Below are 23709 nucleotides of genomic sequence, written 5' to 3'. Positions count from 1 at the left end.
TATTTTATAACTTATTTCACTACCATAAAAATGATAAGGATAGGAAGACATTGTCAAGGTGAATGTCTAAACTAGACATTCACCTTGACAATGTCTTCCCAAAATTAAGCCACGTCACTCCACATTTATTTAAGAAGTTAGGGTTGGAAAAGGATTTTATGTGAATTTAGATATTTATCCTCACACACATTCCATTGGAGAAGCTCTAAGCCTCACTCAAAATATACATTTTTTGGTGACCAACATAATTGGTGGCCCATATCTAGGGAATGGATGGCGAAATCACTCGCTTCATCAACGGTTCGCAATTATAGTTAAGATCCGACCATTAAATCTCTCTTTCTCTCTAAAGTCTAAACTGTAAACCTAAAAACGAAGCAGAACCCAAAGTTTGAAAGGCCTTTTAAAAAAACTCAAAAGAGAGACAAGTAGAAAACAGCGGCCTCCGAATTTCCTCCTCTGAATCAAGATGCCGAAGTCCAAACGTAACAGACCTGGTAATGTTCTTACTCATCTTCGTCTTCTTCATCTTCAACTTACTAATATATAGACCTTAAAACCTTAAATCTTGTAAGGGGTTTTATCTAGGGTTTTAAAAATCTGAACTTTACATGGAATTTCAAACTGCAGTTACTCATTAGGGTATCTTTTTGTATTATTTTTGTAATTTTGAGTATTTGATTTTGATTGGGGTTCAATGAAAATGCAGTGACATTGTCTAAGACTAAGAAGAAAGGAAGAGAACATAAAGAGGGAATAGTAGAGACTATAAGGAAAGCTGTTGAGAATTATAACTCCATTTATGTTTTCTCTTTTGAGAACATGAGGAATCTCAAATTCAAGGAATTTAGAGAGAAGCTCAAGTCTAATAGCAGGTAATAACTAATGATACACTTTATAATATGATGATACTAGTGTTGAATCGAAGTTTGGGTAAGTGAATGATTTAATGGGTTTGAAACTATGAATACTAGATTTTTCCTTGGATCAAACAAAGTGATGCAAGTTGCGCTTGGGCGAACTGATGCCGATGAAGTTAGAACAGGAATTCACAAAGTTTCCGAGGTAAGCTAGCTTGTTTAATATGGTTAGTGAAGATGAAGTAGAGTTGTTCTTATTTGTTTTCTCATGTCTTTTTCTTTCTTTTCGGATATTTTGTTCAGTTTTTGCATGGTGATGCTGGGATTTGTTTTACCAATTTGCCCAAGGAAGAAGTTGAAAGGTAGTATTTACTTGTTTACAGTACTTGCTTATCTAGTATTGGGTTGTTAGATGACTTTTGTATTTTCTGTTTTCCGTACACACTTAAAATGAAAGAAATTCATTTTAGATACTCTTGCAAAGTCTTGTTTTTTTTTCTTCGAAACTTAACCATTTTGTTTGTTGTAATTTCTCCTTTCTGTTGTTGTATGTTTTCTTTCTCCAGTGTCTCATTGTGCACTTCTCCATGGATTTTGTAGGTTGTTTGCTGAATTCCAAGAACATGATTTTGCAAGGACAGGAACTAATGCAACAGAAAAGGTTACAGAATTCATTAACCATAATTATCATTATAATAACATGGTTTCGAAAATCAAACTCGAATAATAGATAAAACCTTAGTCTCACTGGTCCAGTTTGAGCTAACAACATTATATAATTCAGGTAGAGCTTAATGAAGGCCCGCTTGATCAATTCTCACATGAAATGGAACCCTTTCTACGCAAGCAAGGGATGCCTGTTCGATTAAATAAAGGTTGACTATTGATGCTAGCTCCTGTGCATTACTAAACTTTTACATGCAAGTATAATGTCCAGTAACATGTTATTCGCTAAATGCAGGGGTGATAGAACTTGTGGCCGACTTTGTTGTGTGTGAAGAAGGAAAGCCCTTATCTCCCGAAGCTTCTCGCATATTGGTGGGTTAAACTCTTACATAGCCTACCAGTTAATTACTTGTTATTGACTGTTGCTTTCCCCACTCTGGTAGATGAGCGTTTTCACCATCCAAGGTCCAGCATTATACACTGTCACAACTTGCAGCTTTCTCCCTTGTATTCCATTCTAGTTGTACCTATAGACGAATTGTAGAGCCGTTGCTTGTGCTCCTCTGTTTTAGGGAGAATTAGTGGCAGTACTAGCAGTATCAGAGTAGTTACATAAAAGTTTGAGAAATCAGCTTCTGTAGGGTAGAAAGAAACATAGAAAAGCTTCAAAGTACCTGTACGAAGGGCACTGTTCCTACACAGGGTAGTTACATAAAAATTTAAGAAATCAGTTTGTTTAGGGTATAAAGTAACATAGAAAAGCTTCAAAGTCCTGTGAGGAGGGCAACGGTTCCTACGCGGAGTTCTTACTTGTGGAATTTGTTCAGTTTGAATGCTCAGTTTCTACTATTTTTTCACTGATTGAAGCATAGAGTTGTGTTACTTGTGTATGACTATTGATATATCTATTCTCTCTATAATGTAAGATCTAATGCAGTCTGTATGTTGTATTAATCTGGCTTATGCATGTTTAATGTGATTGGGATTGTACATCTGATGTCATTATTTTCTTGTATGCAGCGTTTACTAGGAATCAAGATGGCAACCTTTCAACTGCATCTTATCTGCCGATGGAGTCCAGAAGACTTTGAAATATATAAAGCTGGCTCGGATCTTTCTGAAATTGAATCCTCATGATGCTGTTATCCAGTTATCCTTTAGTACTAGGGCGTGTTTGTAATTTATATATTGAGCTCTCTGAGATGTGAAACTGCAGTAAACCTTCACAGGTTATTTTGTTGGCCTGTCTTTTTTTTTTGTCAAATCATTTAATTCATATTTGCTGGTTCCAATTTCATAGGGGGTCTCTTTTTTTTTTTTTTTTTTTTTTTTTTTTTTTTTTTTTTTTTTTTTTTTTTTCTCAATGCAAAATTCAGATTATATTAATTTAGAAAAGGAAAAAGTTCGGGTCCTTGCATTCAGAGTTCATCCCGAGTGACCAACTCGGATATGTTAGGAGTGTTTTACAGGTAAAGAAAATTACCACCAGACTCTAGCCATTTTAGCTAGACAATCATCAATACTGTTGTCTGGACTCTGGTCTTTTTATGACTACAACTCAGAGAAATCTTTTCCAACCAAGACCATCAGCAACACTGTTGTCTGGTCTTTTTATATGACTACAACTCGGAGAAATCTTTTCCAGGCGATGTTTGATTTCAAGGATAAGGACCTTAATTCATCCAATGGATGGACATAAGAACATTGTTGCTCGATGGACTTTACTGCATTCAGCATGTGCTAAGCGTAAATTCATCTTCCACTTATGTGGGGATTTTTGTCAACAACAAAATCCAAATTTGATTAAATCTTCGGAATCTATTGGGAGGAGTAATACTCTTTAACACCTCATTACACTTACTGTACTCAATTCCTACAGACTTTAAGTTTTGGTAAATCTCGAAACATTTTTTAATATTATCATCCTACTAAAAAAATGTTAATAGAGTATCTAATACTGTATAAAATTCTAAGGATGACCGGTTATGATAATTTTTACTGATTATTTTTGTCTTAATAAAACGTTTTATTAAGTAAACCAACAAAGGCACGATTGATTAATCTAATGTCCCCTTCAATTTTGCTCATTTCAAATATTGCTGCAACCGTACATAGCATATAACAAGAAGCAAGTACCGTGTTTTTCTATTCCACTGATATCACACATAATCAAAATGAATACTCTAGTAAAAGTTCATCGAGGCTTTCTGAGTATAAACAATAAGTCAAAGTTTAGAGTCACTGAGATACTCTTACACCGAGAATCACACCAACTTGATTTCACTACACTCCGCTCTAGATAATTAGCTTGCTGAGGTTGATCAATCATGGCTGCAAACGTTTCTACTGCATATCTAGAGAGTCTTCCGGCAGTACCGGACTGGCTAAACAAAGGAGACAACGCATGGCAATTGATTGCAGCAACGCTTGTGGCGTTGCAGGGTATGCCAGGGCTCGTAATTCTTTATGGCAGCATCGTTAAAAAGAAATGGGCTGTTAACTCAGCTTTCATGGCACTTTATGCTTTTGCTGCGGTATTACTTTTGTGGGTATTGGTTTGTTACAAAATGGCTTTTGGTGAGGAACTTCTTCCTTTCTGGGGTAGAGGTGGATTTGCTCTCGGGCAAGGTTATCTGCTCAGGCAAGGTGCTTTACCTGCAACCACTCATTTGCGTAAAGATGGTTCCGTAGAAACAGCCATGACCGAACCGTATTATCCCATGGCTACTCTCGTTTACTTTCAATTCACATTTGCAGGTGTTACACTTATGTTACTAGCTGGTGCAGTACTTGGTCGAATGAATATCCGAGCTTGGATGTCATTTGTTCCTCTTTGGTTAATCTTTTCTTATACAGTCGGGGCATTTAGTCTTTGGGGTGGTGGGTTTCTTTATCATTGGGGTGTTATCGATTTTGCCGGTGGTTATGTTGTTCATCTATCGTCAGGAGTTGCCGGATTTACTGCAGCTTATTGGGTAAACATGATTTACTTTAAAAATTTATGACTATTTCTTAAATCTAGTTTCAAATCATACAAAATTCCTAACAGTTCAGTGCTGTGCATGTTTATGTTCAGGTGGGACCAAGGATGCAGTGTGACAAAGAGAGATTTCCTCCAAACAATGTTTTGCTGGCTCTAGCTGGAGCTGGATTGTTGTGGATGGGTTGGTCTGGCTTCAATGGAGGAGCACCATATGCTGCGAATATTGATGCTTCCATCGCTGTTCTGAATACTAATATTTGCGCTGCAACAAGTCTTCTAATGTGGACTAGTCTAGATGTGTTCTACTTTGGTAAACCATCTGTAGTTGGAGCTATTCAAGGAATGATTACAGGACTTGTTTGTATTACTCCTGGAGCAGGTAATTTTGGAACTGTCATTTCTTGAGTTGCAGGAGAACATGCATATTTGACATTTGGTGTTGTTATGTGTTTTGGTACTAAACAAATTTCATAGTTGTTCTATTTCTTGTAATGCAGGGGTAGTGCAGGCGTGGGCTGCAATAGTGATGGGCATACTTGCAGGCAGCATACCTTGGTTTACCATGATGATACTGCACAAGAAATCTTCACTGCTGCAAAAAGTATAGTTGTTTTATTTCATGCCATGTTTGGCCATATCGTTATATTTGTCCATAACACAAACATAAAAATGCCATTGTGCTATTCCTTAATTCATCACTGATTTGGATTACTATGTAGGTAGATGATACATTGGGTGTGTTTCATACCCATGCAGTAGCAGGGATATTAGGTGGTACACTTACTGGTCTGTTAGCCGAACCACATCTCTGTGATATGGTCCTACCAGTAAAAGGTTCAAGAGGTGTAGTTTATGGTGGCACTGGCGGGATACAACTTTTGAAACAAATAGTGGCAGCGCTATTTGTTATCGGATGGAACTTAGTATCGACTTCGATTATACTTTTGTTGATAAGAATAGTAATACCATTGAGAATGTCAGATGATGAACTTCTAATAGGAGATGATGCAGTTCATGGTGAAGAAGCTTATGCTCTCTGGGGTGATGGTGAAAGATATGATGAATCTAAACATGCAGGTTATTCACCAAAATACCAACAAACACCAACAAGATCACTCATTGGAGAAACTGGCCGTGGTGGTGCTGTTGGGGTTTAAAATTACAGTAAAATAAGAGTTCTTTTTATGAAAACCGGTGTTTTATTAATTCTTGAGACAAATCTAATTTTTGAACATGTTTTTTTTTTCCTTTTTCTTGGGAAATCCTAAATTGATAATATAAGACCGGTTCGGAATCGGAAGACCTCATAGCATCTCCAATGAGATTTTGGAAAATTCCAACATTAAAGATAAATGTGAGAAAATTATGAAACATTTCTTATGGGGTTCGTCTAATTTTCGTAAGAAGAAAAGTTGGGTTGGTTTAGGTTAGAGCAAGGTTTGCTTGCTTGCCTACAGAAGAGGTGGTGTGAGTCTGAAGAAATTAAGATTGGTAAGTAAGGCATGACATTCTAAGTGGGCCTTGAAATACAACAAAGAGAGTAAAACTCCGTGGAGATCCGTACAACAGAAGTTTGGGGGAAATGATAAAACTTTCTATCCTAAATCATCTAATAAACAGGCTGGTAAAAGCTGGTGTCATTGTAGTATAATGGTAAAGTAAATGGATGATGATACTAGTGACTTGAATTGAAAACTCGCCAGCACCAAATTCTTCACCGATCAAAAATTAAGAGAGAAATTGGGTGGGAATGTTCCCTCCCAAAATGAGATTGATACTTTTGTTGATTTAGGTGGTTCTCGTGGCCTGTCGGATAATAATTTTTCTGGTAACCCATTTGTCCTGAGTTTATTCTAAAAAGACCTGACATGGCAATAGCAAACTATAAGTGGTTTAACATGTATCCTCAATCTCTTGTTTATCATCTGGTTACTTTTGGGAGCGACCATGCTCCTATTATGCTCTCTAGCTCTAAAGACACAAATCCCGCCAGAAGACCATTTAGAATATACTCCCTCCGTCTGTAAATTTCCACACAAATCTACCTATCTTTTAGAGACGGAGGGAATAATAAATGTTTTATTAGGGATAATACTTGTAAGGAAGGCATTGCTAAGGAATGGTCTATTAATATTCAAGGTTCAATCTTTATTGCCTGTTAAGTAGGAAATTTGATTATGGAATAATAACTCTTTTGGCAATTTTAATGTTCAAATTAGAGATATCAAATCTCAAATTGAACATATAAATAGTCTTCCTTCATCTGATTCGAACAGGAATAGGCTAGCTGAACTTGACCAGAGTCTTAAATAGTGGTACAATATTGAACATGATTATTAGAGTCAAAAAGGTAAAGATGATATGCTTGCTTTAGATGATAAGAACACAAAATATTTTCGTGATAGAGAAAATTATAGAAGTAGAAAAACTCAAATGAGTGTCTTCAGAATAATTTAGGTATTTGGCTCACTGAAAAAGTCGATAATTAGTTAGCAATCCGGGATTCGGCAAACGTACCAAACGGCAAACGTACGATTATTATACGATTTTGTAAAACCCAAATTCGGTCCAAAATTCGGTCAACGGAACGTGATTCGTCAGTAATTCGGAATGGCACACGTACGTGTATAATTCAATTTATAAATGTTAGTTCGGCTCTAAAAATTCGGTATCTATATATAATAAATAATTAGTATTTATAAGGTCATAGACTAATTTTTATGCATATATGTGAGTTATTTAAAGAAAAAATAAACTTAGTATGATGATATTAATAATATATACAACATTAGTCATCAAAGAGGACGTGGTATAGTGGGTTTAGATGCTTGGTTAGCGAGTTTTAGATCTCTCTCACCTTCACCTTCAAATCTCTTCTGTCATTTTTGTTTCATAAAAATTACAACAACGTCTAATATTGGGCCATGTATGCTTGGGAGGCAGTAAAGCCCCAAAAATAGGGCCTTTGAAAACGTAAAAGCTAAAAAGTTTCTGGCGAATTAAGAGGACGTATCATTCGGGATACGTAAAGTTCGTGAACGATTCACGAATAATCCGGGAATGCCACATAATACGCGTTTTGGGTTCGGAGTTGCAAACGTACGCGAATAAAACGGTAAAATTCGTGATACAGAAAAAATCGCGAATGATTCGCGAATCATTCGCGAACTTACTATCTAGGGTGGATTTAGATAATAATCTTAAGGAGCACTTCACTCCTATAAGTAGGAGCACTTCACTCCTATAAGTAGAAGCACTAAGCCATGCATCCCTGAAAACTTCATGAGTAATATTCATCACAGTTGAGGACAATGGTATGTTGCTTCGAATAACCTCGGCTGAAAAGATTAAGAGTTTTGTGTTTATGATGAAGCCGTGGACCTATCCAAGTCCAGACGGCTTTCCCCCATGATTCTATCAAAATATGTGAGATATCGTAGGGACGATGCGATTAACATGATTCTATCAAAGTTTTTGCTTAAACAATGTAATCATAATTTTATTTCCGTTTTTCCTAAAGTAGATTGTCCTAAGATTCCTTCTGATTATCGACCAATTAGTTTATGTAACACTTTGTATAAGATCATCTCAAAACTAATTGTTAGTATATTTAAGAACATTCTTAACAGGACTATATCTCCTATCCGGCTACTTTTTTAAGGGCAGATGGATGTCCGACAATACAATCATTGCACATGAACTGGTTGATATATACCATGAAAATAAATAAGTCTAAAAATGGCCTTATGACCATCAAAATCGACATGTCAAAAGCTTTTGACAGAGCCGAGTGGAGTTTTTGTGTTGCATTCTCTTAGAATTTCGTGAGGACTTACCTAAACTCATTGAACGACGCATTTCCACTGTTACGACTTCGATTATGTTAAATGATGCTCTAGGGGAAATCTTTCATTCTCAAATGGGTCTTAGACAGGGGACCCCTTATCCCATTATTTATTTATTCTTGGTATGTAATTCTTTTATAAGAGTCTTCTTTGTGCTGAGAAAGGGGCAATCTCCATGGAATAAAGCAAACACTAGAGAATCTAGGAAATTGCATGAGATCATTAGAAACTTCAACGAGTTATCATGTGAGTCCATTGATGTTGATAAGTCAGGTATAGCCTTTAGTCCGAAAACTGATAATAGGGTTAGAAATAAAATTGCTAATATCCTAGAAATTAAAAAAAGTGGGACTTCAAGATAAATATTTTGGAGTCCCTCTGCTCCTTTAAAAGATCAAGGTGCGGTCTTTTGAACCTTTACTAGGAAAATCCAAGGATAGACTAGGTATCTGGAATAACAAAAATCTTAATTTAGCTGTGAGAATTGTTTTAGTGCAGTCATTTTTAGGATCTGTAGCTTCCCATCATATGTCAGCCTTCTCAATACCAAAGGAACTGACTAGAGATGGATTCCACCCGAATGAAATTTTTGTGGAAAAGAAATGGATGCTAAAGGAGTGTACCTAAAGAGATGGACTCATGTAGCTCTGCCTGAGAAATTTATTAGGCTCATCATTAAGAAAAACCGAATGCCAGAACTTAGCTTTGCTATCTAGGCTAGTGTGGCGTATGTTAGATCAACATGATGCTTTATGGGTTACTACAGTCAGAAATAACTACTTTCCCCAATCTAGACCCCTTGTCATGTACTCTTCCAAAACAAGGCTCATGGATTTGGAAGGGACTTGAAGATGGTCTTGAGGCACTATTTCTGGGAAATATGTGATGGGTCCATGATTTCCATGTGGAATCGTACTTGGATCCCTTATATGACCAAATCACCAAATGCTAAAATGTGGTCTAGAGCCTAGTTAGCAATTCGGGATTCGGCAAACGTACGGAACGGCATACGTACGAATATTATACGGTTTTGTAAAATCCAGATTCGGTCCAAAATTCGGTCAACGGGACGTGATTCGTCAGTAATTCGGAACGGCATACGCACGTGTATAATTCGATTTATAAATGTGAGTTCGGCTCTGAAAATTCGGTATCTATATATAACAAGTAATTTGTATTTATAAGGTCATAGACCAATTTTTATGCATATGTGTGAGTTATTTAAAGAAAAACTAAACTTAATATGATGATATTAATAATATATACAACATTAGTTATCCAAGAGGACGTCGTATGGTGGTTTAGATGCTTGGTTAGTGAGTTTGAGATCTCTCTCACCTTCACTTTCAAATCTCTTCAGTCGTTTTTATTTCATAAAAATTATAACACGTCTAATATTCGGTCGTGTATGTTCGGGAGGCAGTAAATCCCAAAAAGTGGAATCTTTGAAAAGTAAAAGCTAAAGAATTTATGGCGAATTAAGCGGACGTATCATTCGGGATACGTAAAATTCGTGAACGATTCGTGAATAACCCGGAAATGCCACATAATACGCGACTTGGGTTCGGAGTTGCAAACGTTCGCGAATAAGACGGTAAAATTCGTGATACGGAAAAATTCGCGAATCATTCGCGAACTTACTAAGTAGGGTCTAGAGACATGAAAACTGTCGACCAATTGATAGATAAGGAAAGTAGGAAAAAAGAAGTGGTTAAACAATTATTTGATGAAGAGACTGTTAAGAACATATAAGAATTCCTATACAAGGTAAGGATAGAAATAGGCGGAATAGAAGTCACAGTGGTTTATTTCCGGTGAAATCTGCTTATAATACCATTGTTAATGAAAATGTTGATTTTGATAGTGCGCGTGATAACAAATTTCTCTCGTCTAGCTTCCGGAAATTAAAGATCTCTCATAAAATCATGTTATTTTTATGGAAATACATACATGGATGTCTATCGGTAAGAGAATCTTTGGCTAAATATGTTTCGAATGTAAATCAGGTCTGCCCTTTATATAGCAATCACCCTGAAACAATTCAACACGTTTTCTTTGAATGTGATTTTTCTAAAAATATGTGGCATTTGCTTGATTCTCATATATTACCTAAAATTCAAAATATTGGTCTTAATGGTTGGTTTAATAATTGGTTAAGCAATCCAATTGTCTCTCCTATCCAACGCCAGAAATTCATTCAGCGTGTAGGTGTTGCTCTTTGGTATCTATGGAAATGCAGGTGTACGCTAGTCTTCAAATGAGGCATTATTGAAAAAGCGGGGTCTAACAACCTCACCCAATATTTCGCTTAGCAATTTGTATGGATTAACTCCAATATACTTTCAAGAGAATCAACTAGACAGTCAGACTCAATCTTAAGAAAAAGTATATCAAGGAGTAATAATCTTAATTTCTTAATTTAATCCGCAATCAAACAAATAGAAATTTGCGAGCCTGATTGAATACAAGAGAAATAACTTGAACGGTACCAAAGACCAATGTTCAAGGATCAATCAATTTCAATCAACAACCAAAGGTTGCGTTTACCAATTGATCGGTTCAACGCACAACCTGCGATATTTCAATTATATAACAAAATATAATGCAAAAAAGAAATAACACAGACACCAGATGTTTTGTTAATGAGGAAACCGCAAATGCAGAAAAACCCCGGGACCTAGTCCAGATTTGAACACCACACTGTATTAAGCCGCTACAGACTCTAGCCTACTACCAATGAACTTCAGACTGGAATGTAGTTGAACCTTAACCAATCTCACACTGATTCAAGGTACAGTCATGCTCCTTACGTCTCTGATCCCAACTAGATACTACGCACTTGATTCCCTTAACCGATGTCACCCACAACTAAGAGTTGCTACGACCCAAAGTCGAAAACTTGATAAACAAATCTGTATCACACAGAAAAGTCTATTGAATAGATAAATATGTCTCCCACAGATAAACCTACGAGTTTTGTTCCGTCTTTTGATAAATCAAGGTGAACAGGAACCAATTGATAATCCAGACTTATATTCCCGAAGAACAGCCTAGTATTATCAATCACCTCACAATAAGCTTAATTGATTAACGAAACAAGATATTATGGAATCACAAACGATGAGACAAAGGTGTTTGTGACTACTTTTCAATCTTGCCTATTGGAGATAAAATCTCGAGCAAATCTTAAAGAAGATAGTACTCAATCACGATAGAAAACAGCAAGATCAGAACACGCAACTACAAAGAAAATAGTTGGGTCTGGCTTCACAATCCCAATGAAGTCGTCAAGTCGTTAACCTACAGGGTTTCGTGAAAAACCTAAGGTTAAAGGAGAATCGACTCTAGCTTATGCAACTAGTATCACACATGAGGTGTAGGGATTAGGTTTCCTAGTTGCTAGAGTTCTCTTTTATATGGATTTCAAATCAGGGTTTGCAATCTAAGTTACCTTGGTAACAAAGCATTCAATATTCACCGTTAGATGAAAACCTGATTAGATTCAAGCTAATATCTTTCAACCGTTAGATCGAACTTAGCTTGTTATACACAAATGAAACGTACCTTCATTTAGGTTTGAGTAACTGTACTTAAACGTGTACACTTAGTTGGTTCAACAATAGTTAACCAATGGTTAGCCATATGAGCACTTTAATTTCAACCTTATTCATCTTCACCATAACTAGTTCAAATGACTCAAATGAAACTAGTTAGAGAGTTGTTCAATTGCTTAGATCTCATAGAAGTATACAAGACACAACTGAAGCAAAATCGATTTTGATTCACTCGAATCAATTCATGAACATCATAGCCATGGTTTGCAAAAGATTGCATTCCTTATAATATAAATTTTTTAGTTCATGAACAAACCGATTTTAGAAAGTAACCTACTTAAGTATGCAAACGGGTACACGGTACCTAAGTAGCAGGACCGAGTTTGGTTACGCCAGTACGCGTACGGGTACGCATACCAATTCAAATTCCAAACTCCAGCAGAAATTCACGGAATCCAAACTTCTGCCAGTACGCGTACGGTTACGCATACCTAGATTCCGAACTTCCAACAACCAACCAGTATGCGTACGGGTACGCATACTTAGGTTCCCGGTTTTGGATTTTACACAAATGTGAATACACACTATGTTTATATCCAAACATGGTTACTTGTTCTAAACTCTCATTTCAATCATTGAAACTTTCTTAGAGGATTACAATAGTTGTTATCCACAAACTATTAGCATCAAAGCGATTTTCAAGTTATTGAAATAATTAATATGACTTTCGTCAAGAGTAAAGATGAACTTGGTTAAAGCGAAAGCTTACTAATACATATTTCGAGAAATAGATAAGTGAGTTAAACTCAGCTCGAAATAGCAAATGTGTATGATTGAAGTCTATATAGCTGTTTGTAGGTGAAACCGTTTCTGCTGATTTTGGTAATTTCGGGTGTGTGGATGAGAAACGAATCTAAATCCTAAATAATGCACTGCACGGGAGTACTTTAATTCGAGAGATCAATCTGTACAATCCTGGCCTAAACCAAGAAATGCCTATTCCAGGCTTGCTCCGGTCACAAAGTGAAGGAGAAGGGTTGGTCTTAGGGAGGGAAGCGGAGAGAGTGTTGAGACCAGAATAGTTGATTCTGAAGGTGTGGTTGTTTATGACTTGTATATGAAAGTAGAACTGGCTAGCAGAATGGAAAGCTACCCGGTGATTTCTAGATACTGTGTTGTTGCCGACCAAAACTTGTTTTTGGTGAAAATAGGTGAAGCCTATTTATACAAGTCATATTGAAACATACCCTGGTCTCGTAGGAAGTGGAAACGATTGAATGGTGGAAGAATAGAGTAACGTGTAACCGTCAGACGTTATGCTTCCATGATGAGGGAAGTGAATTCGTGTAACCGTCAGTCATTACGCTTCCATGATGAAGGTAATGAATTGTTTACACCGTTACTTTTCACCACCACTAATTGTCTTACTTCATGACACTTTCTTGTAACGGGCGCATTGCACGCCGCACGCTGTAAACTGCCAGACCAATACCTTGATGAGTATCCCCCAGTTTGTGACATGTTTGATGTCTCGAGTATTTTCGTGGAAAACGTGTAGCAGGTTGCTATGTGTGGCAAGTCAAATTCAATAGACTTTGCCATAGGAAAATAACATGTGATGCTATTAGGCTTGCCTTGGTCGGCCGCCTAAAACTTTCCACAAGTCCGTCAGTTTGGTGGCGAACTTGAATGGCTGAGATTACATTTCATGAGGAAGGGTGGTCGTTGATTATGGCCACATCTTTGTTGTGTAGCAAAGTGGCGCCATTAGCATAGTGGCGCCTGGCGTAGCCGTGGCGTAGCGGGTTGCCTGGGGCTTGCCGCAAATCCGTCAGTTCAGTGGCGAACTTGGATGGCTGAGATTGCATCTCATGAGGAAGAGTGTCCATTGATTATGGCCGCATCTTGTTGTATAGCGAAGTGACGCCATTGGCATAGTAGCGCCTGTTGGAGCCATGTGATAGCGACATGCAAGTGGCATGCCAATGGCGTAGCCGCGGCATAGCGGTATACTAGTAGCCATGGCATAACGACATGCTAGTAGCCGTGGCATGGCGGCATGCCAGTGGCGTTGTGGCATGGCCACGCCAGTGGCGTTGTATTAAGGCCAAAGCTAAGATTTGGCTCCATGGACAAAATTAGGGCTTCGCGGCGTGGCCAAGGCTAGGATTCGGCGCCGTAGTAAAATTAGGGCTGGCGGCGTGGCCAAGGCTAGGATTTTGCGTTGTGGTAAGAATTAGGGCTTGGCGGCGTGGCCAAGGCTAGGATTTGGCGTCGTGGTAAGAATTAGGGCTTGGCTGCGTGGCCAAGTCTAGGATTTGGCGCCATGGTAAGAATTAGGGATTGGCGGCGTGGCCAAGGCTAGGATTTGGCGCCGTGGTAAAATTAGGGCTTGGCGGCGTGGTCAAGGCTAGGATTCAGCGTCGTGGTAAAATTAGGGCTTGGCGGCGTGGCCAAGGCTAGGATTTAGCGCCGTGGTAAAATTATGGCTTGGCGGCGTGGCCAAGGCTAAAGTGGCATGCTACGCGGCAGAGTGACATGTTGGCATGTCGATCAGTGTGTTGTTGTGGTAAGGCGCGTTTGGCTTGCCGTTAGTATGGTGGCGCATCAGGGTGCGTTTGGCCTTTAATGTATGGTGGCAAGTTTAGAGCGACTTGATTGGCCAAGGAAAGGGGTTGGAGAAACATAAGGCGCGGCTACACTTCTGGTGAAAGTGTGGCGGCTTTAGAGCAGCCTGATTGGTCGATAAAAAGAGGGCCGATCAAGCATGGGCGTGGCTACACTTCTGGTGAGAGTGTGGCGGCTTTAGAGCGACCTGATTGGTCGATGGGAAGTGTGGCCGGCAAGTATGGGCCCAGCCACAACTTATGTGCGCGTGGCTAATTTGAGGCGACACGATTGGTCGAGATAAATAGGGTCAGTTTAGGAAGGGGCGTGGCCAATGGAAAGTGGTACCAGTTGGCCTAAGGCATGGCCACGCCTCCCTTTGCTGTTGCGGCTCCTTGTTTTCTGATTCTGAGCAAGGTTTTGCACCTGTTAATTCATGGCGGATTAATTACCTAGTTTGCCTAGGCTTAATTTCGACAAGGAAGGTCTGATATACTGCGCGAGGCGCAAAACCCTAACTTTTGCAAGTTAATCAGGGCAATTGATTGAATTCTATGTGTTGACACAAAAATCTTTTAAGTTCATTGCCAGAGAACAACATGCTTTTTCTGATTGAATACCTTATGCAAAGACCTTATCCTTGATATTTGGAAATTCGTGCTACTCTGCTGTGAGTGAACGCAAATCGTCATGCCATATCAACATTAAGGGTTCATCCGGAGAACATAGCATAGAAGGCATTCAAAGGAACTTATATTAAGTGAATATAGGCGAGGCGCCGAAATTTGCAGAACATCTGGGATGGTTGCTACATTCGCCATTCTGGATAAATTTCATGTAAGTATATTGAACGGCTCAATAAATAGGCCGGTGGAGAGGTTAGCACTCACGTCACAGTTTCCTTACAGAGTGACGTCACATCAGATGCAAGGTTTTACGATTTCAACCCTAAGCTAAAAACCACCATCAACAATAGCAATACGACTTTTGTCTCAAAATAGGAGATAAAATAGATAGACTTTTGATTGATAGATTTGTTCTCCACATACCTTTTGTTGATGAAGTTCCACAAGTTCCCTTGAGTAGTTCTTCGTCTTTATTCGATGAACGCCGTGGAGTCTAAAGCTCAACTACAATTACTATCCTAATCTGAGAGATAACTTTAAGTAGACCATAAATCAATACTTATAGTTTTGAAAACTAAACTTGACAAACAAGGTTGAGATAGCAACGCTTGCGAGTTCGACCGAGGAATGCTCTAACAATTATGATTGTTGTTTTTCTAGTAAACATGATTAGCAAATATATGGAAGACTGTGAAAACTCTTTGGAGTAAGAAATTATCAACAAAAATAGGATTACCATAAGGTGGATATAAGCATTAGATGAAGACAATCTACTACACCCTATGGTAAAATTAATTTCAATGCGAGCTTTCATGAAAATACAGAATCTGCAGGACCGAGTCTAATTATTCGTTCTTGCTAAGGTACTTGCAAGGGGACATGATGCATTCCAGTAGCCGTAGCTGATGAGGAACAAGCAGAAGGAGCTTTACATGCAATACTTTGGGCTAAGGAGAGGGGTATTACTCACTTGGAGGGTGACAGTAGAAATATAGTAGAAGCAATAAAAGGAAAACATTCAGTAGTCAAATGGACTACTAATTCCATCATTTTAGATTACATTAACCTATTATAGAACTTTGAGAATTGGAAATTAGTTTGTTCCAAAAGAGACCAACAGTGTGGCTGATCTTTTAGCTAAAGAACCATACAACTATGCTTCTTCTCTGTATGGATTCAATAATTTTCCACATTGGTTAATTTCCTCAATAGAGGACGACATTGTAAGTTAAATTTTTTTTTCCTATGGAATAGATCTCCTTTCTTAGTAAGAAAAAAAAAAAAACAAACCTTCGGGCAGATATCTTTAAATCAATAGAATTTGTGATAAACAATTCAATTATTCAGATGTCTAATAAACCAGTTGGGAAAAGATTTTGGGAAGATATCCTTAAATCAAAAGAATTTGTGTAGTCAATCAAATCGACTAATCAAGATAAATGGATTGCGCTACATGAAAACCTGGTTTGTGCTAAAACGAATTAAAAATAACCGGGTATTTTGGCTATGGGATGTTTTAGTGACAATCCAAAATACCTTTCTATCATGAGTATTACGTTTCAAATTCAATCATTTTCTCTCCCTTTTCTCCTTCTTATTTCTCTCTCCAGAATATCCATCGTGAAACACTAACCTAGATTATCTTATTGAAATTAAGAGACTCGTACCCAAACTTTGGAATTTCTTTCTTCACCTTTTTGATTGATTTGTATCAAACGATAGTCATTGGTATAAGACTTTCAGATTTCATGAGTTTGGCTTTCATATGTTGATCTATAATTTCATCCCGTAAAGCATTCAATAAATAAAGCATTCAAGAAAGAAAAACCTTTTCTTGATTAAGTGGAGAATCAGTCACACAGCTTAATGCCTCTTTTGCATAAATTGGTTGAGCATCACTAAAAACAAAACTAGATTTTTCCATACTCTACAATTAGACAGATCTATAGCGAATAAAAACCAGTAAATCAGAAATTGATATTAGGGTTATTGTAATGAACACTCAAAAGTCCTCTACATCTAACTTCATAATAGGGTTTGATGTATCAATAGTTCAAGATCCTCTCGATCTCCTCCTCATTCTTCTTCTTCTTTAACCTCCCCTTTCGATCTCCTTCTTTCTATTAATGGTGTAACGCAAATGGTAAAGGTTATTTTAGGGATAATTAAAAATAATTAGATAAAGGACACTATCAGGATTCATGTAACAACTCGATTTTGTTGCCCGATGAATTTGTGATACATGCACAAACCATTTGTTCTAATTAAATTTGACTTTTCTGGTTTTCATTTATGGCCCATGAAATCAAGTAGAAGGTCGATCCAACTCATCTGTTTATTTCTTCCATTATTAGTATCATCGTGATTATATATTGATTGATATCAAGTTATAGCCACATGAATTTTTTATTTTTATAGAAATAAATTATGATATATAAATTAGCAAACTTAAGGAATTTAATTGATCTAGGTACATGAATTTTTTGGTTCTCTTATTAGAGAATATTATAATATAATAATCCCTTATCTATACATCATTCACTTTGTCAAAAATTACAATTTTTTCATCATACCATAAAATATCAAAGTTTTACATATTTTCCCCAATTTTGGCATTCAATGGCACTAAAAGATCAAAATATTTTATCTTTAAACATTGGAATTGGCATCATGTAGAATTTTTCTCCTTCTTGTTGTATTACTTGAATGAGTATATGGAATGGGTGAACAAAGGCAGAAGAGAGAAAAGCAAAAAAAAAAAAAAAAATGAGAAAAATGAAAATTATTTTCACAATCAGAATCTCAAATTGACTTATGATTAAGCTTCGGGGATAAGTCTTAACTTTTACTCACTTCATTTTTAAAATTTATCAGAATACTAATCCCATGATTTTACTATTAAGAATATCCTACCGCTGACCAGCAACTGAGGAATGAAAGGAATGCCATCCAGAGGCCCTCCATCAGGTTTTACTCACACAATGGCGTTCCAAACATTTTTTACTTAGATGCTTCGTTCGAGGAAAAAATAGGTATATATGGCACATGAATCATTCATATCCATAAGGATAAACTGGTTGGTGTTTTTATACTCTCAAGAAAGAATAGCATGTCCATATGTTGTGGAAGCCATAGGTTTCAAGCAAGCATCAGTGTGGGCAAAGGAAAAAACAGCGAAACAATGCCTTATTTTTAGGACACTGGAAAGGAGTTATCCATGATTATCACAACATTAACAGTCCATGCTCATGGAGAGCTAAGCTAACACATCTATAGAAGATACTAAGTCAGCCACTTCATGGTTTGATAAAATTGACTGTAATTTTGTTGATAGATTTAACAGAATCAGCAGATAAGTTAGTAAAATGGCCTAGAAGTTGTTAGAGTACTGCTCGGTCGAACTCTCAAGCGTTGTTATCTCAAGCGTTGTTATCTCAAGCTTGTTTGTCAAGTTTAGTTGTCAAAACTATAAGTCTTGATTTCTAGTCTGCTTAGAGCTATGTCTCGGATTAGGATAGAATGTGTAGTTGAGCTTTAGACTTCACGACGTTCATCGATTGAAGACAAAGAACCACTAAGGGGAGCTTGTGGAACTTAATCAACAAAAGGTATGTGGAGACTTGAACTCATCGATCACTCAGAAGTCTATTTATATTCTATCTCCTATTGAGACAAAAGTCGTGTAACTATATAGACTTTGCATTATACACATTTGATGTTTCGAGTTGAGTTTAACTCCCTTACATATTTCTCGAAATATGTGTTGGTAATCTTTCGCTTTAACCAAGTTCATATTTTATTCTTGACGAAAGTCGAAGGATGATCATGTGAAAATCGCTTGGTAACATCTTACATGATTTGTGTGAGACAGTCATTTGATGTAGACTCGGAATGTTTCGTATTGATCATTCGATCACTTGAAAATTGCTTTGAAGTTGATAGTTTGTGTGAGACAACTATTTTCGTCTTCCAAGAATGTTCCAATGATTGAAATGGGAGTTTAGAACAATTAACCTTTGATTGAATATAACACAGTATGTGTACTTGTATGTTATCTGGTGCAAGTGTATTCCAAGTCCGGGAATTTAGTATGCATACTTGTATGCGTACTGATTCAACAGTTGAAGTCCGAGAACTATAGTATGCATACCCGTATGCGTACTGATTCAACTGAGTTCGGTCATGAACGACAGTATGCGTACCCGTTTTCATACTGGCGAACGAGACCAAGTCTGGGAACTTAGGTATGCGTACTCGTTTGCATACTTGAGTGGGTTAAGTTCTAAATTTTTTATGTATGTTTACATAATCACGAACAAATACATATATAATAAGGAATGCAATCTTTGCAAACCGTGGCTATAATGTTCATGAATTGATTCGAGTGAATCAAAACCGATTTTGCTTCAATTGTGTCTTGTATACTTCTATGAGAATATAAACAATTGAACAACTCTATAACTAGTTTCATTTGAGTCATTTGAACTAGTTGTGATTAAGATGAACAAGGTTGATATGAATGCGTTCATATGGCTAACTTCGGTAACTATTGTTGAGCCAACTACGTGTACACGTTTAGGTACGGTTACCCATATCTAAATGAAGGTACATTTCATTTGTGTGTAACAAGCTAAGACAATCTAACGGTTGAAAGATATTAGCTTGAATCTAATCAGGTTTTCGTCTAACGATGAATATTGAATGCTTTGTTACCAAGGTAGCATTGATTGCAAACCCTGGTTTGAAGACTATATAAGGGAGAACTCTAGCAACTGGGAAACCTAATTCCCACACCTCCTGTGTGATACTAGTTGTGACTAGAGTCGATTCTCCTTTAACCTAGATTTTTCCTAAAACCATTATAGGTTAATGACTTAAAGACTTCATTGGGATTCTGAAGCCAGATCCAACTATTTTCTCTACAGTTGTGTGTTCTGATCTTACTTTCTTCTATCGTATTGAGTACTATCTTCTCTAAGATTTGCTCGAGATTTATCTCCAATAAGTAAGATATAAAAAGTAATCACAAAGCTCTTCGTATCATTCTTCGTGGTTCCTTAATATCTTGTTCCCCTACCGTACGGTTAAGATTATTGTGAGATGATCGATATTACTAGGTTTTTGTTCGGGAATATAAGTCCGGTGTATCAATTGGTTCATGTTCACCTTGGTTTATCAAAAGATGAAACAAAAACTTGTAGGTATTTCTGTGGGAGACAAATTTATATATTCAATAGACTTTTCTGTGTGAGACAAATTTGTTTATCAAGTCTTCGACTTTGGTCGTAGCAACTCTTAGTTGTGGGTGAGATCAGCTAAGGGAATCAAGTGTGTAGAATCCTGCTGGGGTTCAGAGGCGTAAGGAACGCGACTGTACCTTAATCAGTGTGAGATTGGTTAGGGCTCAACTACATTCCAGTTTGAAGTTAACTTGTAGTAGGCTAGAGTCTATAGCGGATCAATACAGTGTGGTGTTCAAATCTGGACTAGGTACCGGGGTTTTTCTGCATTTTCGGTTTCCTCGTTAACAAAACTTCTGGTGTCTGTGTTATTTCTTTTCCGCATTATATTTTCTATATAATTGAAATATCTCAGGTAGTGCGTAGTTCAATCAGTTGGTGAATCCAACCTTTGGTTGTTGATTGACATTGATTGACGCTTGGATATTGGTCTTTGGTACCATCCAAGTTATTTCTCATATTGATCCGGCTCACAGATTTCTATCAGTTCGATTGCATATTGATTTGAGAAATTGAGATATAACTCTTGGATATATTTTCCTTGACTGAGTCTGACTATCAAGTTGATTCTCTTGGAATTATATTGGAGTTAGTCCATACAGATTTTCTAAACGAAATATTGGGTGTGGTTGTTAGACCCCCGCTTTTTCAATTGGGATCAGAGCAGGCAAACATGTTTATGACTTCATAAGTCTGTGTTTGTAGAAATCTGATTTCTGTGGATTGATTGTCTCGTTCTTGCGCACATAAAAAATGTCTTCCAAACTTTTTAATGACGCTAAATGTCTTGGGCTTACCTCAAAGGATAACTCCTTAGATGATTCTTCCGAATCCCGAGGTAAAAAAATTTTGCTATCAGATTCTGATAACATTTGCTCTGATAAGACAATTGACACTATGTCAGAAGATGAAATGGAACTCACCAGAATATTAAAAAAAATCTGCTGAGATTATTGATTTTCAAGATTCTAAAATAAAGTCTCTTGAAGAAAAACATGCTCAGTTCATTGATGAACTCGAGAAGTCTCTTGGTCGAGAACGGGAACTCTACAGTATTGTTCAGTCTTTCTCTAACAATATCGAAAACCTTGTTCAAGAAACTACCCTATAGCGTGAAAAAATTAGTGTTCTTGAAGATATTGTTAAAGAAGATTCTGTTAGAGCACTGCTCGGTCGAACTCGCAAGCGTTGCTATCTCAAACTTGTTGTCAAGTTTAGTTATAAGTCTTGATTTCTAGTCTACTTATAGCTATGTCTCGGATTAGGATAGAATGTGTAGTTGAACTTTAGACTTCACGGCGTTCACCGATTGAAGATGAATAACTACTAAGGGGAGCTTGTGGAACTTCATCAACAAAAGGTATGTGGAGACTTGAACTCATCTATCACTAAGAAGTCTATTTCTATTCTATCTCTTATTGAGACAAAAGTCGTATAGCTATATAGACTTTATATTATACACATTTAATATTTCGAGTTGAGTTTAACTCGCTTACATATTTCTGTAAATATGTGTTGGAAAGCTTTCGGTTTAACCAAGTTCATCTTTATTCTTGACGAAAGTCAAAAGATGATTATGTGAAAATCGCCTGGTAACATCTAACATGATTTGTGTGAGACAGTCATTTGATGTAGACTAGGAATGTTTCGTATTGATCACTTGAAAATTTCTTCGAAGCTAATAATTTGTGTGAGACAACTATTCTGTCTTCCAAGAATGTTCCAATGATTAACATGGAGTTTCGACCAATTAACCATGGATTGGATATAGCATAGTATGTACTTGTATGCTAACTTTTGCAAGTGTATTCCAAGTCCGGGAATTTAGTATGCATACCCGTATGCATACTGATTCAACAGTTGAAGTCCGGGAACTATAGTATGCATACCCGTATGCGTACTAATTTCAACTGAGTTCGGTCATGAACGACAGTATGTGTACCCATTTGCATATTGGCGAACAAGACCAAGTCCGGGAACTTAGGTATGCATACCCGTTTGCATACTTGAGTGGGTTAAGTTCTAAAATCGGTTATGTATGTTTACATACTCATGAACAAATACATTTATATAATAAGGAATGCAATCTTTGCAAACCGTGGCTATAATGTTCATAAATTGATTCGAGTGAATCAAAACCGATTTTGGTTCAATTGTGTCTTATATACTTCTATGAGAATATAAACAATTGAACAACTCTATAACTAGTTTCATTTGAGTCATTTGAACTAGTTTTGATTAAGATGAACAAGGTTGATATGAAAGTGTTCATATGGCTAACTTTGGTTATCTATTGTTGAGCCAACTATGTGTACATGTTTAGGTACGGTTACCCATATCTAAACGAAGGTACATTTCATTTGTGTGTAACAAGCTAAGACAATCTAACGGTTTAAAGATATTAGCTTGAATCTAATCAGGTTTTCATCTAACGGTGAATGTTGAATGCTTTGCTACCAAGGTAGCATTGATTGCAAACCATGATTTGAAGACTATATAAGGGAGAAGTCTAGCAACTGGGAAACCTAATCCCCACACCTCCTGTGTGATACTAGTTGCGACTAGAGTTGATTCTCCTTTAACCTAAGTTTTTCCTAAAATCATTATTGGTTAACGACTTAAAGACTTCATTGGGATTCTGAATCCGAACCCAACTATTTTCTCTGTAGTTGTGTGTTCTGATCTTACTTTGTTCTATCGTATTGAGTACTATCTTCTCTAAGATTTGCTGGAGATTTATCTCCGATAAGTAAGATATAAAAAGTAATCACAAAGCTTTTCGTCTCATTCTTTGTGATTCCACAATATCTTGTTCCGCTACCATACGATTAATATTATTGTGATGCGATTGATATTACTAGGATGTTCTTCGGGAATATAAGTCCGGTGTATCAATTGGTTTCCATTCACCTTGATTTATGAAAAGACGAAGCAAAACTCGTAGGTATTTCTGTGGGAGACAGATTTATCTATTCAATATACTTTTCTGTGTGAGACAGATTTGTTTATCAAGTCTTCGAATTTGGGTCATAGAAACTCTTATGGGTGAGATCAGCTAAATGAATCAAGTGCGCAGAATCCGGCGTGGTTCAAGAAGCGTAAGGAACGCGACTATACCTTAATCAGTGTGAGATTGGTTAGGGCTTAACTACATTCCAGTCCGAAGTTAACTGGTAGTAGGCTAGAGTCTGTAGCGGCTTAATACAGTATGGTGTTCGAATCTGGACTAGGTCTCGTAGTTTTTCTGCATCTGCGGCTTCCTCGTTAACAAAATTTCTGGTGTCTGTGTTATTTCTTTTCCGCATTATATTTTTATATAATTGAAATA

General features: G+C 37.1%; 2 protein-coding genes across 2 annotated transcripts; both read left to right on the top strand.

Moving 5' to 3' along the window:
• The first annotated feature begins 359 nt into the window (after positions 1 to 359).
• LOC113313184 (mRNA turnover protein 4 homolog) lies at positions 360 to 2823 on the top strand. The gene is made up of 8 exons (XM_026561924.1): positions 360 to 497; positions 710 to 875; positions 975 to 1065; positions 1164 to 1222; positions 1461 to 1521; positions 1645 to 1735; positions 1822 to 1898; positions 2547 to 2823. Exons 1-8 carry the CDS (start codon positions 470 to 472, stop codon positions 2661 to 2663), a joined length of 690 nt encoding a protein of 229 aa, XP_026417709.1. The 5' UTR covers positions 360 to 469; the 3' UTR covers positions 2664 to 2823.
• Positions 2824 to 3853: 1030 nt separating this feature from the next.
• Positions 3854 to 16554, top strand: LOC113312441 (ammonium transporter 2-like). The gene is made up of 6 exons (XM_026561193.1): positions 3854 to 4501; positions 4603 to 4888; positions 5007 to 5110; positions 5229 to 5599; positions 11137 to 11155; positions 16489 to 16554. The coding sequence occupies exons 1-6, from the start codon at positions 3854 to 3856 to the stop codon at positions 16552 to 16554; spliced, it is 1494 nt and encodes a 497-aa protein (XP_026416978.1).
• The last annotated feature ends 7155 nt before the right edge of the window (positions 16555 to 23709 follow it).

Source organism: Papaver somniferum, chromosome 9, assembly GCF_003573695.1.
Source record: "Papaver somniferum cultivar HN1 chromosome 9, ASM357369v1, whole genome shotgun sequence".
NCBI lineage: Eukaryota > Viridiplantae > Streptophyta > Magnoliopsida > Ranunculales > Papaveraceae > Papaver > Papaver somniferum.
Note: the sequence above shows the minus strand (reverse complement) of the source record. Positions and strands in the feature narration are given on the sequence as shown.

Coding starts and splice junctions, on each gene's coding strand:
- LOC113312441 (XM_026561193.1), top strand. CDS start 3,854: ATGGCTGCAAACGTTTCTACTGCATATCTAGAGAGTCTTCCGGCAGTA. Junction 4,502..4,602: donor GATTTACTGCAGCTTATTGG/GTAAACATGATT, acceptor GTTTATGTTCAG/GTGGGACCAAGGATGCAGTG. Junction 5,111..5,228: donor AATCTTCACTGCTGCAAAAA/GTATAGTTGTTT, acceptor ATTACTATGTAG/GTAGATGATACATTGGGTGT.
- LOC113313184 (XM_026561924.1), top strand. CDS start 470: ATGCCGAAGTCCAAACGTAACAGACCTG. Junction 1,223..1,460: donor CCCAAGGAAGAAGTTGAAAG/GTAGTATTTACT, acceptor TGGATTTTGTAG/GTTGTTTGCTGAATTCCAAG. Junction 1,736..1,821: donor GCCTGTTCGATTAAATAAAG/GTTGACTATTGA, acceptor CGCTAAATGCAG/GGGTGATAGAACTTGTGGCC.